The following is a 19,959-nucleotide window of genomic DNA, read 5'->3' as shown; positions in this document are numbered from 1 at the left end:
AAAATTTTTACCTTCACCACTAGAATTGTTCTCTAAAAGCACATTTCTTTTACTGGTAAAATATATATATTTTATATATATATATATATATATATATAATTATATATATATATATATATATATATTTTATATATATTCCTGCTTATAGAAAGTCATTTTAAAGGGGCATGTCCACTTTATTAAATTAGAGTTTTCTAACTTAGTAGCTGAAAGAATAATTCAGGCTTAGGAGAAGCAGTAGAAGTCTTGCGTGGTAGTAACCAGTGAGAGCAACTCTCTGCCTGACCCCCGTAACATGGAGCCAAAAGCTGGCAAGATGATCAGAGAAATTAGGTGAACACTGTGCGCCCCATAATGCAGTACAGGAGCTCTGCAGGTGCACACAGCAGGAGGCAGGGTCCCCAGTGCTTCTTCTCAGTGACTTAGGAGAAACATTAAGAAACCTTTTTGGATTAAAACAAACACAAATATAGCACATGGGAAATCGAGCAAGCTCCTCCAAGCTGCCCTCCCAGTCCTTCAAATACACATTTATTCCTTTGCTTTTAAGGATTCTTTAGTGGAAAAGTTTGAGACGCTTTGGACTAAATGCCTACGGGAGTTCATCGACTTAGGTGAATTTCTGTGTCAGCAGATCTGAAGTCATTCTTTTTGTCAGCAATTACCTTCACTGTAGCAACTACGTTTTTCCATGTCACAGTGATTATGTTACCTATTTTTTAACTTGCAGTAAATTGATTTTGTTCCTGAAGCTGAGAAATTATGTAGCAAAGGGGTCTCTAAGACTTATTTTGTATGTAGTTTTGGCAACACATTGTTTAGCTATCTAGGTCAAATGTTGTTCCATTTTGATAGCTACAAGTCGTGTGAGATTGTCTTTTCTTATTGTTAGCACTGTTGTTACCCCAGCACACATATTAACTTCCCAACTGCTTATTAAATTTTAAGTTTCATCTTTCTTGCCTTTTTTAACTTATCATCGTTCTTGCTTTGTTTACATACTGTCCTCTTGCCTCCTCAGCTTTGCTTCTTCAAGGCTATTGTCTTCCCACAATTGTGGAACTTGAGCACACTTGAGGTGTCAGAGCAGGTGTTTCAATCAGTTCAGTTGCTTGTGTCACCTGCCAGCAAAGCATATATGCTCTTAGGACATCAAAGAGTGTACAAAGTCCATCTCTTATCCTTGTTTCTTTCCTTATTGTCACAATTAAAAATGGAAGGGGTTGATGGCAAATGGACTCTAGCAATCAGGAGATAACAGGGCACCCTGGTCCTGGGCCTGTAACCTGGAGCCCTTATGTCAGTTTCCATTTCTTATCCTGCTCTCCTTTTTCCCAATGCCTCTTCCCCCGCACTACATGTCCTCACCCACTTATATGGTCCAGATACTGTTCGTCTTCATTGTTGTTCAGCATCAAGAAAGGCATCTGCCACCTGCTATGTTTGCAGCAGCCTATGGATTCTTATCAGAATCAGCCATGGCAGAAATATTCAATTCCTATTCAGGTCTTTTCCAGCTTGCTGAGCCAGGAACTCAGCCAAGACCTTGAGCATTCCTCCTATTGGGACAGATTTGGGGGAATCTTTCTTTACATGTTCTCAAAATTGCTTAGCTAATGCTAAGTGCTACAGATCAGAGAAGGTAAAAAGAAATGGCTAAAATCAGTAGAAGCTACACTTAAACCAAAGGAACAACAAATTAGGCTAGAGCACCTGTGCAGCCAAGCTGTCCCTTGAAGTAAATTCACAGGGAAGAGCAGTGGAGCCAGAGTCTACCCAAATGTTCACTTATTGCACATTTAAAGAACACATTCCTTTTGTTAATGGGGCCAGCCCAGAAAGACTGGACAATTATAAATTCTCCTGTGGCTACATTTAAACTGATGTATTTTTTTAATCCTTTCTGTTTTACAAAAATACATTACCTTTGGCTCACAGGGAATGAAATAAGTACATTGCACCTGTGGTCCTTACAAATAAGTTATTAGTAACACTTGTAATAAAACATTGTGTATGTTGTGAAAAAGGCATAGGTAGAAGGTAAAAAATGTAAAGACAAAAATAAAAAGGAATATCACATGTATTCAGTTGTCTTTACTGGTTCATTTTAGTGTTCAGACTAAACGACCAAAAAAAAATGCATTACAAGAAGAGCACTGTGAGAAAAAATTAAGATCTAACTCTAGGGCATGAAAAGGAAGAGAAACTTAGATGACTAAAATAAGCAGTGAGTTCACATTCTGTAGTGAGCTATGTGCATTTTTTTCTGTAATGGACACAAAACCCTGGATAAACCCAATTCTCTTTTCTCCCCCCTTCCATCAGCCATCAGTAGCCAATCGGGCCATGAGAAGAGTTAGTTCAGTTCCATCTAGAGCGCAGTCTCCTTCTTATGTTATCAGCACAGGCGTGTCTCCTTCAAGGGGGTCACTGAGAACTTCTCTGGGTAGTGGATTTGGCTCTCCATCGGTGACGGACTCCCGACCTCTGAACCCCAGTGCATACTCGTCCACCACATTGCCCGCTCAGCGGGCAGCCTCTCCGTACTCACAGAGACCCGCCTCCCCAACAGCCGTGCGCCGGATTGGGTCAGTCACCTCCCGGCAGACCTCCAATCCCAACGGACCAACCCCTCAGTACCAAACCACCACCAGAGTGGGGTCCCCGCTGACCCTCACGGATGCACAGACTCGAGTAGCTTCCCCATCCCAAGGCCAGGTGGGGTCATCGTCCCCCAAACGCTCAGGGATGACTGCCGTACCACAGCATCTGGGACCTTCACTGCAAAGGACTGTTCATGACATGGAGCAATTCGGACAGCAGCAGTATGACATTTACGAGAGGATGGTTCCACCTCGGCCAGACAGCCTGACAGGTGAGTACCAGGCGGTGGCCCGCCAGATAGCCAGCCTAGTGAGGAAATCTGGGGAAATATAGCTGAAACAAGTATAGCATGGGAAAGAGCTTGTTTTTATCTCAAGATTTACACTGTAGGGGCCGGCGCCATGGCGCAGTAGGTTAATCCTCTGCCGGCAGCATTGGCATCCCATATGGGCACCTGTTCAAGACCCGGCTGCTCCTCTTCTGATCCAGCTCTCTGCTATGGCAGGGGAAAGCAGTAGAGAATGGCCCAAGTGCTTGGGCCCCTGCACCCTCATGGGAGACCGGAAGAGGCTCCTGGCTCCTGGCTTCTGATCGGCGCAGCTCCAACCGTTGCAACCAACTGGGGAGTGAAGCAACTAAGGAAGACGGTCTCTTCCTCTTACTGTCTGTAACTCTACCTCTCAAATAAATAAATAAAATCTTTAAAAAAAAAATAAGAAAAAGAAAGACTTACACTGTAAATTTCAGTTTTGTTTGTCTTTTGAGCTCTATAAATCTGAATCCATGAAATTATATACATTTGCATCAGCAGAATTTGAGTTGAATTAAATGTTTCCCCCTCAAAATATTAAAATGCACTTTCTTGAATTTTAGAAGAATTGGTTGGAATTCGAATCAAGCTGTTTCTTGATTTTGTTTAAATACACTTATTTATTTATCTGAAAGAGAGGCAGACAGAGAAAGAAAAGCTCCCATCTATTGGTTCACACCCCCAATGCCTACCACAGCTAAGGCCAAAGCCAGGAGCCAAGAGCTCAGTCTGGATCTCCTGTATGGGTGGAAGAGACTCAACTATTTGAGCCATCACCTGCTTCTTCCCAGAGTGTGTGTTAACAGGAACCTAGAGTTTGGAACTGAGCCAGGACACACATCCGGACACTCCAGAATGGGATGTGAGCATCTCAGTCACTAAGGCCAAAGGCTCACCCTCTGATTTGTTTTTTTAATGAAAGATTTTTCACCAGTCAGGCCTACCCTACATCTACCCATAAGTTATGTTCAAGATGGTTTCAGAATATTTTTAACATAACATACTTAATTTTTTTCCTATAGCAATGCTTTGGTAATTATAGACTAAGACATGAAGTTTACCCCCTACTTTGATTTTGGCATCCCAGTGGTAAATACACAATACTGTTAGGAATCCCCTTTAAATGCCACTCGGATTATGTCAGGAAGACACCGCGTGCCTAGTGCCTACGGCTGTTCGCGTCAGGGTTTTTTTCATGGAGAGTTTCCCACACACTGTAAAGATTTTATTGTAAAATGAATTTTGTTCTTAACTAGTGTTTCAAATTGTATTTTAAAAGTGACATATACAGAATGGTAAGAATTAGAACGGTACAGGAAAATACGTGACGAGCAGGAAAAGCCAAGCTCCTGTTACCCTTCCCCAGGTGCATCCCAGTCTCCCTTTCGCAGCATGTTTTTCACCATGTGTACTCACATATGTACTTACATATAAGCACACTTAAAAGGTTTGCAGAAAATGTCATTAATAGATAAGTTGATTTGGATGCAAAAATTTTTGAGTCCTTCATAATATGCATTCTCTGTGGGCTTTTTGAAGACTTCTCATATGCATGGATTTCAAAAAATTTTTGCACCAAAAAAATTTATCTTTTCCTTCTGTTTTCCATGAACATTTTCACATACCTTCATATACATTGTGTTTTACTTTATTCTGATGAGTTTCTGTCATATACAGTTGACTGTCTGGTTCTTTTCACTTAATATGACCAAGAACTCTACCTCATTTCTTACTAAATGCCTGAGACTGCCATTTTATGATGTGTTATAATTTATTTAGTCACTTCCCTATAATGGACATTTAACTTGTTTGTCATTTTAGATAATAAAGAGGATGAAATATATGTTCTTCTTCCTGAATATTTCACTTAGCACTGTGATAACTAAGGGATTTATTTCTTGAAGTACTGCATCAAAATATGTACAAAACTTTACTTAGAGATATATGTCACATTGTCCTCCAAGAAGGTTTCAGGGACTTAAATTTTTTTCTTTTTTTTTAACTTTTATTTAATAAATATAAATTTCAAAAGTACAACTTTTGGATTATAGCAGTTTTACCCCTCATAACCTCCCTCCTGCCCACAAACCATCCCATCTCCTACTCCCTCTCCCATCCCATTCTTCATTAAGATTCAGTGTTAATGATCTTTATATACAGAAGATCAACTTAGTATATACTAAGTAAAGATTTCAACAGTTTTCACCTACACAGACACACAAAGTATAAAGTACTGTTTGAATACTAGTTTTACTGTTAATTCACATAGTACAACACATTAAGGACAGAAATCCTACATGGGGATTAAGTGCACATTGACTCCCATTGTTGATTTAACAATTGACACTCTTATTTATGACGTCAGTAATCACCCAAGGCTCTTGTCATGAGCTGCCAAGGCTATGGAAGCCTCTTGTGTTCACAAACTCTGACCTTATTTACACAAGACCATAATCAAAGTGGAAGTTCTCTCCTCCCCTCAGAGAAAAGTACCTCCTTCTTTGATGACCCGTTCTTTCCACTGGGATCTCACTCACAGAGATCTTTGATTTAGGTCATTTTTTTGCCACAGTGTCTTGGCTTTCTATGCCTGAGAAACTCCGGCTTTTTAGCCAGATCCGAATGCCTTAAGGGCTGATTCTGAGGTCAGAGTGCTGTTTAGCGCATCTGCCATTCTATGAGTCTGCTATGGATCGTTCTCCTTTTTAATTCTCAGTTATTATTAGCAGACACTGGTCTTGTTTGTGTGATCCCTTTGACACTTAATCCTATCATTATGATCAATTATGAATTTATACTGATCACTTTAACTAGAGGGACTTATACTTCTATCAATAGTTTAGGAATGTGCCTATTCCCAATACTTGGTTAGCACTGCATTTTGTCCATTTGTTTTGTTTTTGTCATTCTGATAGGTAAAAAACTCTACCTTGCTATTTTAAGTGGCTTTCACTGAATTATGTTCAGATTGAAGATTCATGTTTATCAGCCACTTCATTCATCTTTTTCTTAGTAAATTTTTTAATTTATTTTTTTAAAGATTTTTTTTTTTTATTATTTGAGAGAGAGGGAGAGGCAGGAGGTCAGAGCTAGGCCAATCCAAAGCCAAGAGCTAGGAGCTTCTTCCAGGTCTTCCAGGCCAGTGCAGGGGCCCAACTACTTGGACCATCTTTGACAGTTTTCCCAAGCCATAGCAAAGAGCTGGATTGGAAGAGGATCAGCCGGGTCTAGAACCGGCACCCATATAGGATGCTGGCGCCACAGAAGGAGTCTTAGCCCACTATGCCATAGCACTGGCCCCAAACTTTAATTTATATAAAGGGAATAAATTTCATGTATTCATTTCATCTTTCTTAAATCCACAGGTTGAACTCTTTTGTCTAAATTTATAATCTGTAAACACTTTTCATACTTGACATAAATCTGCCCCTTGTAATATACTTCTCAGCTGTTTCCCAATTTATCACTTGTCTTTTTGTTTTGGGAGTTTTATCTATAAAACTTTAAAATATATCTGTCGAGCAAAATTAGCATTCTATTCATAGCTTCTAGGAAAGGTAAAGTGTTTTTTATTTTATTTTACTTATTTATTTGAGAAGTAAAGTTACAGAAAGGAGAGACAGAGGAGTTTTCCATCTGCTGGTTTGCTCCCCAAAAGGCCGGAGCTAAGCCAAGAGCCAGGAGCTTCTTCCAGGTCTCCCACGTGGGTGCAGGGGCCCAAGGACTTGGGCCATCTTCAACTGCTTTCCCAGGCCATAGCAGAGAGCTGGATGGGAAGAGGAGCAGCTGGGACAGGAAGCAGAAACGAACTGGCACCCATGTGGGATCCCAGCACCCCAGGTGGAGGCTTAGTCTACTAAGCCACAGTGCTGGCCCTCAGTGAAGTCTCTTTGAGTCTTGTCTAATTGAATATTTCAGCAAGGTTAATTAAATTAAACTTGAATTTGAGCTCAAGGAAATTCTTAGTGGAGAAGCCACCTCTTTTTCATTCAGCCATCAGAGAAGTGTGCTCAGCTTAGGTAGTTTCTGGGATGCCCCTGAAAAGTATGCAGCTATGTAGTAGGAATCCTTTATGAAGATCTCTCTCCCAAGGAAACAGACTATGAACAGTTCTGTGGACTTCCATATTTTTTCACTTTCATCCCACCATGTAGAAGAGCCCTGCAAAATCCTCCAACCTGCAGGAAGTGGAGTGAGGGCCCAAGAAGGAGGCAGCACTTGAATTACCGTCTCTGTTTAACCCTGACAGGGCTCTGCTTCTCTGGTTTAAAAGGACTGTTTTTCTGACAGTGCAGGTGTGAAAAGAATTTATGTTTCAGGGCAGGACAGGAGCAAGATGGATATGAAACCTAGCCTCTGTCTGATTGCTTTTTTCCTAAAACTTTACATTCTTCTTTAAAACATACTAGGGAAGTTGGTTTCCTGTCACCTTCCTACCCACTTGAGTTGAACGTAGATCCTAATTTCTGAATTCCTTTCTTTCACTCTAACTTTAAAAGTGGTGTGCCTGTCATATTTGCTGTTACTCTTAATTTAGAAGTTTGAAGCTTAGAGCACTATTTTTTAATAGTTTTGGGGACTAGATCATTTGATGATCTTGTCATTTAAATGATACATGTGTGAACTGACTTCCTACCACAGAAAAACACACATGTTCTGAACTACTCACTTCAGTACAAATATAACATGTCAGGAAAAGTTTGGAGAAAAATATGATGTTTGAAATATATTTATGTTATTTCTAATGTCTTAGATACAAAGGTTTTGAATCACATATATCACTGTATTGATAATCTAATGTGTATGTATTTGTGAGATTGCAAAAAGAAATGATTGGTTGGGTAAATAATATTGTGGAGTCTCATGGTTTTCCATTATTTGTAAGAGCAAGTGAGGTTATTAAAAATCTGTATAAAACTCCTGGAAAATTTCCTAATGCTGATTATAGAACATAATTACCTGTAGTCTACCTCCAGTAATACTAAGTTATGGTGGACTTTCTACACATATTCATTGGACTTAATCTCCTGGGTCTAGGCAGTTTTTTAGATGCTGATCTACAAAACTGTGTGTGTGTGCACTTAAGGCATGAACATGTAAACAAAAACAGTAGCAGACATTGTTTTCAAAACAATTTTTAATATTAACAAAGTGCTACATCTCACTACCAACTCTATACCTTTTCCCGTTACAGCCTGTCTCATTTAATATTTAATTTTACAAATAAGCCTGCAACAAGTGAATGCCTGCTGGTTACTTTCTATAGTTTTAAATGGCTTGGAGCTCATTTTCCTACCATTCCCGTGCAGTTACAGTAAATGCCTACAAAAGTTTTCAGTTTGCATGGATTCCAGTTAAGAAGCCAGCCAGGTCTGTAGCATTCTGATAGTGGAGCAGGATGCTTTGCTGTCAGTTCAAGTCGCAGTGGCTGGTGGGAGCATGGGGCCTGGTGAACTTCAGAACCATGCCGTCCTCAGCCAGCCCCTGCCTGAGTGTGAGTGACCTTCAGAGTGTCCCAGTGAAGTCATGGTGTCTGTGGGCTGGGGAGCAGGGCAGTGGCACCTCATTTTGGTTTTGTTTGTTTGTTTGTTTGTTTGTTTTATTTTTATTTGACAGGTAGAGTCATAGACAGTGAGAGAGAGAGAGAGGCCTTCCTTCCATTGGTTCACTCCCCAAATGGCCACTGCGGCCGGCGCTGCACTGATCCAAAGCCAGGAGCTGGTGCTTCGTCCTGGTTTCCCATTCGGGTGCAGGGGCCCAAGCACTTGGGCCATCTTCCACTGTCCTCCGGGGCCACAGCGGAGAGCTGGACTGGAAGAGGGGCAACCGGGACTAGAACCCGGCGCCCATATGGGATGCCAGCGCCGCAGGTGGAGGATTAACCAAGTGAGCCACGGCGCCGGCCGGCACCTCATTTTGAAGAGATTCCCAAAGACGAGGTTGATTCACCACCCACCCACTGTATGTCACAATTAATAAGAAAAACAAAGTACTCCTGAGTTCCATAAAGGAGAAGGCTTATACTCTGCTAGTAAGAAGAAATCTGCCAGGGAATGAAGAGCTGCAATCATCCGTAGAATTGTTTGATAACGGTCATCATCACATCTTCAGCATCAAATTGGCATCCACACAGCCCTCCCTGGTGGGCTAAACTCCCTCTTAAGCTCATGTTTGTGGAAGGTCCTGGGGAGGTCAAGGTTGCCCACACCTTGATCCTTGAGACCCCACCGCATCCATTATGAGGTATAATGACATACTGACCTGTGGATTGCTCTCAGCCCCACGAGGACCTAGTAGCTCTCTGTGGAGGGGAATTACACATCCTTTTGGCCTCTTAGTTTCCTAGGTTTTGAAATAAGATTTGGCCAGTCTTCCAGTTATAAAATTGTGGAAACCCCCTATCTCCATTTTAGCAACTGGGGAGCCAGCAGCTGCAGGCTGGTATTGAGAGGTTTATTTAGTTTCTCCCCTTGTCGCATTGCTGTCCAGGGTAGGCGGGAATCATTCTCTTTCGAAGCTTTCTGTGTTTATTAACTTTCTCATCCCTCCTTACTAAACAACATATAATTATCACTCGTATTCAGGCCCATCTGCTTTTAATTGTTATTTGATTAACAGCTAACACGATGGGAACAATCTATGCTTTTATAATTATTTACTATGTTAATAATTTGCAACTTTTTAAAAAACAGATATGCCAGCTGAATTCAGATATGTTTAAGCTTTCACTTGCTTGTATTTGGAATGTAACTTTAGTCGGTGACCAATTTTTTCTTACTAATGAAGACAAATTGCAGACTTCTGAGCATCATAATACAGAATGTACTAATTCAATTTTCCAAAGAAAAGAAATCTTTGACATCTTTTTATTGTTAGTTGCATGTGCAAACTTATTAGCAATTTGAATGAAACTATTTTAATTGTCTTAATGTCAATGTAGTACTAACTTGGGACTTCTCCTTCATACTAGAAAGAAGGTAACCAAGAGTCTGGTATGTGCATACCTATAAACGTGGTTTTTGTTTTCTTAAAAGAAAGGAAAAATACGACAATGTCAAAGAATAAAATAGTATTTCATAATGCTTGATGAATTTTAGCAGTTTACTGATAATATATACAACTTTGGAGCATAAAACTTCTAGTGTTTTCCTCAAAAACTAAGATGTGAATCAGCAGAGAGACATTTTAGAAACAGTTCTTCCTTAGGTCGTTGCATAGGCTTCATCCTAGGCACTGGGATTGAACACTGTGAGACGGGGTGAGCCAGCCCCACAGAGCTGGATGCCCACTTGGGAGTTGGGAGGGGCGGAGGGGGCTTCAGGCCTGGAGAGGAGTGTGAGGTGAAGCGCTGCTGGCATGTGCTTCCTCGAAGGTTTGATTTGAGGAATGTGTTCAGAGTCCTTTTCAACCCGGCATGTTTCCTGTGTGAAATCAGCCAGTCTAGGTGTTTAGATTGCACACTTGGTCCTCTAGGTGAGACTTGTGGTTGGGTTTATGGTTCCCCTCAGGGTGTTTTTCCCAGTACTTACTGATGGGATTTTCCTGCCTCCAGGCTTGCGGAGTTCCTACGCTAGTCAACACAGTCAGCTTGGTCCAGACCTTCGTTCAGCTGTGTCTCCGGACTTGCACATCACCCCTATATACGAGGGGAGGACCTATTACAGCCCAGTGTACCGCAGCCCAAACCACGGAACTGTGGAGCTCCAGGGGTCCCAGACGGCGCTGTTCCGCACAGGCTCAGGTGGGCGGCAGCTGTGTGCAGCTGCTTTCCCGATTTCATGAACCCAACAGTAGAAGGACTTGATTGAGATTGCGTTCCCTGTGCCGAGGAAGTCATGTAAGCAGCTGTAACAGCAGATCAGTAAACAGTAAATGAGAAGTTCATTTAATACCTGTTTGTAGGTGATATATTTTTACCTAGGTACAATCCCAGTTGGTGAACATAGTGATTGTACTGTTAATTTGGGAACAAAATTGTAAAGTTATAAATCTGAGACTCTTTGGGTTAGAAGCAAATCAGGTATAGAAAGAAAACCTTTGTTTGAAAATTGCTTCATCATTTTGATGCCCAGAACAACAATTTGGAGAAAATCCATGCATTAGTGGCCTTGCTATCTTTGATATCACACGTCTGGAGTGTCAGTCCTCTTTTTTAGATGTTGGATGTCCTCTGACCACTTAGGTTCAGAATGTGGGCTGCAGCATCACTCCCTTGCGTCCCAGCCCTCCTGTTCATGCCGCACTGTGATGGATGATAAAGCAGAAGCTGTAGGCAGTATGAGCGGCCAGATTGCACTGCCAGGCTGGCCCATGGAGTCTCTAGTGTTGGCTTTGGTTTTTTAAATAAAAGCATTACAGATTTATTACCATGCACACAAATGAAGTTCAAGTAGCAGTGATGACCTGTAAGAGGCACAACTGTAGGAGCTGTGCCTCCTGGAACAGCAGGGGGAGAAGAATTTGAATTGGTTCTTTGCTGGAAACTGACAGTTTAGTCCACTGAGGCACTGTGCTCCAGTTTTCAGCAGATTTTAGTGAAGAAGTTATTCACTGGTTCTTATGTCCTATAAATAAGAATTTCTTGAATAGGGGGAAGAAATAAAGAATGTTGAAATTTTTGATTGCAGAAAGAATATGTAGAGAGCCATCTGCTGAAGTAATTATGAAAGAAATACTTAATACAGCGTATAGTGCCTTTACACATAGCATCATGCAATAACCTATGGGAATAGCTATTGAATAATTTGATTTATCAATCTTCTTTCCCTCTTGGGAAGTATGTTTTCCAATGTTATCAAGATCCTCAGGCGTAGAAATAAAATGTGTATCAAAACAAGGTAACATGTATATTTATGTGTTAAGAAGTTTGATGGTTTCAATTATTTACAAATTTGAGCGGTTACCTTGTATTTTATCAGTAAAATGAAATTATGAAATTGTGCTATTATTTGTTTCTAAGGTTAGCTCAATTCTTATTTCTCTTGGAATTTTTAAATTACTACATTATAGTAAACTTATAAGGCCTACTATATAAGCATATTTATAGTTTCAGTTTTGTTATTTCCTGCTAATAAAATTGACATCTAAAATTGCCTAACTTCTTAAAGTTAAAAATGTTTTACTTTTGAAAAGTATGATCTCAGGGAGAACATACTCATTTTTTTCAAAATGTTGACTTTCTAGTAGGTGTTGGAAATCTACAAAGGACATCCAGCCAACGAAGTACCCTTACATACCAAAGAAATAATTATGCTCTGAACACAACAGCTACCTATGCGGAGCCCTACAGGCCGATCCAGTACCGAGTACAAGAGTGCAATTATAACAGGCTCCAGCACGCAGCACCGGGTGACGATGGCACCACCAGATCCCCATCAATAGACAGCATTCAGAAAGACCCCAGGCGAGTACTGGTTAGGAGTCCCCAGAGTACTCCCATGTCGCAGGAACCAGCCAGCTCCTGCATTCTAACTTCAAGTTGCTAAGTCTGTTATAAATCAGTAATTCCTTATCTCTAATACTGCCAATTGTATTCTATTTATATAGATCCTTGAGTCTAATTTCATTTTAAAGAGAGATTCCTTCTTTTTATTCTTGATAAGTTAGAAAATGCACAGATCTGGAGGAATGTCTGCAGTATTCATCACTGAAACACTTAACCAAGGCAACCACCTGGGAGAGCCTCTTAGAGTTAAACAACAGACTTTCCTGGATCCTTTTACCTCTTGTCCCTTGTCATGACCCCTGGATGAGGACTTCAGAAAATGAATACGATTGTTTTGCTCTGGGAGAGACCAGTGTTCTCTACATTTTGCATGATGATCAATGCTAAGTAGAGTTTTTTGTTTTGTTTTTTAAGATTTATGTATTTATTTGAAAGGAAGAGTTTCAGAGAGGCAGAGGCAAATGCAGAGAGAGAGAAGTCTTCCGTCCACTGGTTCACTCCCCAAATGGCCACAAGGGCTGGAGCTACACCCATCTGAAGCCAGGAGCCAGGAGCTTCCTCTAGGCCTCCCATGTGAGTGCAGGAGCCCCAGTACTTGGGCCATCTTCTGCTTTCCCAAGCCAAAGCAGAGAGCTGGATTGCAGGTGGAACAGCCGAGTCTTGAACCAGCGCCCAGATGGAATGCCAGCACTGCAGGCGGCAGCTTTACCCGATACACCACAGTGCTGGCCCCTAAGTAGAGTTTTTAAAACTCCTTTGAAAAGCTATCTGCCATTTAGGAGGAAAATAGTTTACAAGAAATTCTCATTTCTCAAAAGTAAAAAATATTTGGCAAATAATAGATGATTTTTTCCTTTTTAATTTGTTTGGTCATGCAGGTAGCAATTTTTATTAAGTATCAGTGCTTGATCAATTTTGAAAACTTGGCTTCATCTTTAATGAAAATCACTTAAAATATTCAGGAAATAACTAAAGATATTTTGAAACTAGAAGGATTTTCATTTCTGAAAGTGAAATTGTCACTAAATTTTAAGCAGCTACAGTGCTATTTTAAGGCATGTGTTAGCAGGATTTCATTCACTTTTCTCCCACAAATAGTTGTTTCACTGGAAAATTCTTAAAAGTATTGATTCATTTTTAGCAACAATTATTATCTACCAACTTATTCTAATGTAAGTGAATGAAACTGATGGGTGAGGTGTTGGTCTTTTTTTTTTTTTTTTTTTTTTTTTTTTTTTTTTTTTTTTGACAGGCAGAGTGGACAGTGAGAGAGAGAGACAGAGAGAAAGGTCTTCCTTTGCTGTTGGTTCACCCTCCAATGGCCACCGCGACCGGTGTACTGCAGCCGATGCACGGCGCTGATCTGAAGGCAGGAGCCAGGTGCTTCTCCTGGTCTCCCATGGGGTGCAGGGCCCAAGTACTTGGGCCATCCTCCACTGCACTCCCTGGCCACTGCAGAGAGCTGGCCTGGAAGAGGGGCAACCAGGACAGAATCCAGTGCCCTGACTAGAACCCGGTGTGCCGGCGCCACAAGGCGGAGGATTAGCCTAGTGAGCCGTGGCGCCGGCCAGAGGTGTTGGTCATTGAAACAAAATAACTCAAGGTATTTTAGAGTTGAATGGGAAGCCCACTGCTTCACTAAAAATCACTTTACGTTATTCCCTTTTATCCCTAAAATTCTTTAAGCCTTTACATACATTGGCTTCTAGTCCTTCTTTGTTTTTTATCATCTTCAGGATTTTTTTTTTTTTTTTTTTTTGACAGGCAGAGTGGACAGTGAGAGAGAGAGACAGAGAGAGAAAGGTCTTCCTTTGCCGTTGGTTCACCCTCCAATGGCCGCCGCTGCAGCCGGCGCACCGCGCTGATCCTGGCAGGAGCCAGGAGCCAGGTGCTTTTCCTGGTCTCCCATGGGGTGCAGGGCCCAAGCACCTGGGCCATCCTCCACTGCACTCCCTGGCCATAGCAGAGAGCTGGCCTGGAAGAGGGGCAACCGGGACAGAATCCGGCGCCCCAACCGGGACTAGAACCCGGTGTGCCGGCGCCGCAAGGTGGAGGATTAGCCTATTGAGCCACGGCGCCGGCAATCTTCAGGATTTTTAAAAATTTTATTTGTTTAATAGCATCTCCAATATAGTTGTCCAAAATGCCTTACATTATTTCACTTTCTTAATTCTCAAAGTAACAACAAAACATGTGAGAAAAAAAAAAAGACTGGGCACTCATAGATGCAGAAGTTGCCAAAAGGAGTTTGAACTATGGGTAATTTAGACCATACCGTGGATGAACTTGCAGAGAAAAGAATAGCTACCCAGGAAAGCAGTGAAGTATGATTAGAGTTCTGAGTTTAATATGTGCCCTTGATGACATTAGTTTTGACCTCTAATATGAGTTGATTCACTATAAACAAGGATTCCGTGTATGTTAATATACTTCAGCTATTCATAGTATGATAATTTTCATAGTCTAATGCATAAAACTATTATGGCGAGCTCTGATTATGTGAAACTACTGATAATGCATTTCATAAGATGAATAAATGATTATCTTATAATAACAGGTGCATTTATTCTGGCTGAAATTGCAGTTCAAGTAAATTTGAAGTTTGAATATTCAAGCCCGAATGAAAGGTCATAACAACTCTCATTTGATTTTCAATTTTAAAAAGAACAACTTGAAAATATTAGTATTTTATTTACTCGTAAGCCTTTATTATTAGTTCTACATAATAGCCTGAGAAGTTATTATATAAAAGAAATTTAGGTCATTTTGGAGTTGTCTACTTGGAAGCCAAACTTATTAATAGCACAAATGATGCTTTTCAAAGGTATGTAACATAAAAGCACTTTCTGTGGAAAATGACCGTGACTTAAAGTGTGACAACATGCTTGGTGTTTCTTGTGAGCAGAGCCTCATTTGTGGAATTCGACAGAATAATCCTGTTTACATCCCCTTGACTTTTATGTTACCAATTGCTTTATTCCTACATATTTTATAAAACTCTTAATATAGTATTATTTTACTGCAAATGGTCAGTTTTCTTTTAAGGAAATTGAGAAGTAAAAAATGTTAATCCTTTATAGTTGCCCACATGTTTACCATTATAGTTCTATTCTACCAATACATTCAAGTTTCCGTCTCAGCTCATCTCCCTTTGCCTAAAGAACAACTTCCTTTAACATTCTCGTATTTCTTGCAAAAAATCCTCAGCTTCCATTTATCTGAAATTTTTTTATTTCACTCACTTTTAAAGGGTACTTTTATTTTTTTTGCCAGATACAGCATTCAGGATTTGCAGGTGTGTGGATTTTCCTTTTCTTTCAGCACTGTGGAGCTGCCATTCATTATTGTCCGACTTCCTGTTTCTGACAGGCAGTCAGACATCACTTGTATCATTCTTCTCATTATATTATCTGTCTTCTCTCTGACTACTTTTCAGATTTTTCTCTTTAGCTTTCAGCAGTTTTACTTTGGTGGACCCAAGTCTAGTATTCTTTGCATTTAACCTGTTTGGAGTTCACTGAGATTCATGGAATGTAGATTGAGGTTTTTACCCAGACTGGAAAATGTCCAGCCACTATTTAAATTTTTTCATGCCCCAAACTTCTTTTCTTCTATAATTCAAATTACGCAATTTAGAGTAACTTCTGACTTCATAGATTGCTGAAGCTCTGTTCACTGTTTTTAAATCTTTTTTCTCTGTGTTCTCCCAGTTGCTTATTTTTTATTGATCCATTTTCAAATTTCATGTTCTTCTGCAGCCTCCAGTCTGTCATTAGCCCATCCAGTGATTTTTTTTTTTCATTTTAAATACTTCAATTTGGTTCCACTTTTATAGTTTCCATGTCTCTGATGAGATTTGCCCATCTATTCATTCCTTATTGCATCTTTTTCTTTAAGTCTTTGAAAACATTTATAATAACCATTTTAAATTCCTCCTCTGAGGATTCCATCTCCAGAGTTGTCTCTGGATCTGTTTCTGTTGCTATATTTTCTATCTTTGTAATCATATATTCATGATTTTTTGCATGTCTAGTAATTTAAATTTAAGATTTATTTATTTATTTGAAAGTCAGAGTTACACAGAGAGAGGAGAGGCAGAGAGAGAGAGGTCTTCCATCTGCTGGTTCACTCCCCAGATGACTGCAATGGCCGGAGCTGCGCCAATCTGAAGCCAGGAGCCAGGAGCTTCTTCCAGGTCTCCCATGCAAGAGCAGGGGACGAAGGACTTGGGCCATCTTCCACTGCTTTCCCAGGCCATAGCAGAGAGCTGGATTGGAAGTGGAGCAGCCAGGTCTCAAACTGGCGCCCATATGGGATGCCAGCACTGCAGGTGGCAGCTTTACCCACTACGCCACAGCGCAGGCCCCTAATTTTAAATTGTATGTTGACTATTGTGGATGATACGTAAGGATCTAGATTAGGCTGTCTCCCTTTAGGATACTGCAGGTAACTTAAGTTACTGGCAGAGCCTTTTAATCCTGTCAAAGATGGCTTTTATTCTTTGGTAGGTCTCTCTCCCGTTTGTTTTAGCCTTATGACTTGATTTGTTCTATGTCTGGTCCTTACTCCTAAGACACAGCTTTTGTGCAGTCTTGCCTCAATTCCTAGCGTGCTCAGCAAGTTCTTCCCTCTGACCAGGCAAGAATCCAACATCACCTGGTTTCTGGGCTCTGGGTGGGGTAGCAGCTTCCCTCCACCAGACCTGCACGTGTGCCTTGCACCTGCACAGCCCAGTGCTCTACTTAAGACTTACGAGTGACTCGCACACAGACTCATCTAGCTCCTCCTTTCCAGTTCCTTGCCCTGCACATTCTAACCACTTTCACACTCCCTGATCCCAGTCTCTCCCCTCACCTCACTAAGTCTACTCCACATAACTTGAGCCAGGCTCCCTGCATTGTGTTCCAGAAAAGTCCTAGGCAGCAAGCCAGGTAGATGTAGGACTCCTTGGGGACTTCCTTCATCTCAGGGATTACGCTCTTGAATTGCCTATTGTCCAGGCCTAGAAACAGTTTCCACAGGCCTTTAGCTCACTTTTGTAGTTTATGTGGGAGGGCACCAGTTTCTCCATCACGGCTGAAAGCAGAAGCCTGAGCTTAGGTTTTCATGAAGCAAATCCTGGCAGGCAATCGATGCCATTCAGCACACAAATTGATAGCAGTTATTCCAATGTAAATTTCTGCTGAATTTAAATCAAGATTGGGGTTCAAGCCAACCAAGCCTAATTGCCTGGCTCCAGCTCCAGCATACCCTTGGTGTTACCCGACCATCACTGTGCCATTTAAAGTGGTACAAATGTTTTTTGTAATGATTGTAAGCCCTCAATAAAATATTAAACCACATTCTATGCACTCTGACAATATAGCATAGATATACATAATCGGCTTTAGATGTAGTTAATAAGATAAAAGGAAAGGAAAGGAAAACTGTTGCAGAAAATCCCCCTGTTTAGAACAACTCATTTTACATGCATGACGATATTAATAAATACCTGTATCATGATTGCAAGCACATCATCACAGCCAAGCTATAAGAAAGGAAAAATAGTTCCACTGTTCCTGTTTTACAGATGGGGAAACTGAAGCTCCAAATAATTAATGTGTTTTCAAAATCACAGTACTGAAGGGCCAGAGACCTAGAATCCAGGCATTCAACCTCAAATTCTGTGCTGTTTGTGCTGTTATCTGCCTCTCTTAGCATTTGCTGTGTTCTTAATGTCTGTGTAATGATGTTATCATCCAGCCTGTTCCCCAGTCTGCCAGAAATCTCCATTTCATCCCTGACTGCAGATTTAGATCATCTGGCTGCTATGCAAAGAATAGATCGTGGGTGGGCAAGGGGTGATATTTGATGCATAGAGAACTGGTAGGAGACTATTAAAGTGGTCCAGGCAAGATGGAGAGAATGAATGGACTTGGTTTATGTGAAGTATTTTGGAACTAGTCAATAGAGCTTACTGATGAATTATTTGAAGAAGATAAGGGAAGAGAGAAATCAAAAATGGCTATATTTTGTTTTGAGCAAGTGTGGATTCCTGTGTGGATAGTGAATAGTCTCCTTGCCTCCCGTCTTGTCTAATTCTGGTACCTTCTGTACTTGGCCAGTAGAGTTCTCTTCCATGTAAGTGTGACCATGTCACATTTTTCTCATGCTCCTGCGTGAAAAGCTCCATTAGCCTTCTGTTCCTTTCATGTAGAGACACATGTAGAGCACCTGGATTTCACTAACCTGCCTCACTTAATTACTACTCCTGAGTTCCTTATCTGCTAACATTAGTTACTAGTGCTTACTTCTTGGGGGCAATGGGAAGGATGATGAGATAGTGAGTACAGAGCTCTTGACACAATGCCTGATGCAAGGAAACTTAGTAAATGAGAATTCCTGTGATTACCATTAAGATTATACTTCTTAGTTTGGCATGTAAGAACCTGTAGAAAAAACCATGTATTATCCAATATTTGTATCTCTAACACCTAATGTGACACCTGTAGCATAAAATGAATTCACTAAATATTTTGTTTGGGTGGTTAGTACAAGGGGTATTCAAAGAGTTCACGGAAAATGCCTATTACAAAAAACAATCCAAAATTGCAAAAAAAAAAATTTTACAGCAAAATAAACTCACCTTTTAACTACATTTCCCATGGACATTAGGAGGTACCCTGGCGTGTGTGTGTGTGTGTGTGTGTGTGTGTGTAGGCTTGTGAAAACCTACCTCTTTGCAGTATACCAGTCAAGTTTATCCATGAAGACTTCCTAGGTCAAATGGAACACTGGAGCTTTAAAAATATAGGAGAAGTATTGGTTGGTGGCTAATTATTAAAAATAATATTTAAAGGTTAATTGGGTATTAATTCATTTTTGATTAACTGCTTCCATCCCATAATCAGAGTCTGCATATTTGTTGTTCTGTGCACTATTTTCTATGTTTCTTGTCTTCACATAATATAAACATAAATTCATGTTTAACTAGGATAATCAACCATCAAATGACATTGGAAGATTCTAGGTTGGATGTTAGCTGAAAAAAAGCCAAGTGTGTGTCCATAGTATGCTCGTGTGGCTTAGCACTGTGATTGAGGGTGAAGACTCCACAGGCAGGGTGCCTGAGTCCAGATGTTGCTCTACTGTTTACTGCCCATGTGTCCGTAGCCTTTTTGCCTCAGCTTCCAAATCTGTGAGGTTGCCATAAGAATAAGTGAATCTACACATATGAAGTACCTAGAATGATGTCCCTGGATATAGGATTACTTTTAAAATACTTTTTTCTTTTTTATCTTTTTTCTGCCTCTCTTATAATTAAGAGCAACCATACATAATTAGTTTCCTAAAAATCACTGGGCTCATAGCACTGGTGATTTCTAGACTAACGCCGGCTCTGCCCGTTCCCACCAGCCCCTCCTCTCTCCTCATGAGTGACATCTCACTTAGCTGAAGTGCATTATTTACCTGTGCTGATTGCTTCCATAGGTAGAATGATGTAAAATTGGAATCAGGAGGAAGAGCACTGGAGTAGACAACTTATTCATATTGAGAATTCTCTTTGTTCCCCATGCACCTGGGCATCATGATGTCTTCAAGCTCACAAGCATCTGGGACC

General features: G+C 40.7%; 1 protein-coding gene across 33 annotated transcripts in view; it reads left to right on the top strand.

Moving 5' to 3' along the window:
• PKP4 (plakophilin 4) overlaps positions 1-19,959 on the top strand; it is a 255,756-nt gene that overhangs the window by 191,501 nt on the left and 44,296 nt on the right. For 19 of the 33 annotated variants that reach the window (XM_070070834.1, XM_017342867.3, XM_051849499.2 and 16 more), the window contains 3 exons: positions 2,326-2,875; positions 10,467-10,655; positions 12,098-12,317. In XM_070070834.1, coding sequence (XP_069926935.1) covers positions 2,326-2,875; positions 10,467-10,655; positions 12,098-12,317 — 959 coding nt within the window. The remainder of the gene's footprint in view (positions 1-2,325; positions 2,876-10,466; positions 10,656-12,097; positions 12,318-19,959) is intronic. The other 14 variants (XM_051849505.2, XM_051849500.2, XM_051849503.2 and 11 more) reach the window with 2 other exon arrangements.

This window comes from Oryctolagus cuniculus, chromosome 3 (genome assembly GCF_964237555.1).
Source record: "Oryctolagus cuniculus chromosome 3, mOryCun1.1, whole genome shotgun sequence".
Classification (NCBI taxonomy): Eukaryota; Metazoa; Chordata; class Mammalia; order Lagomorpha; family Leporidae; genus Oryctolagus; species Oryctolagus cuniculus.
Note: the sequence above shows the minus strand (reverse complement) of the source record. Positions and strands in the feature narration are given on the sequence as shown.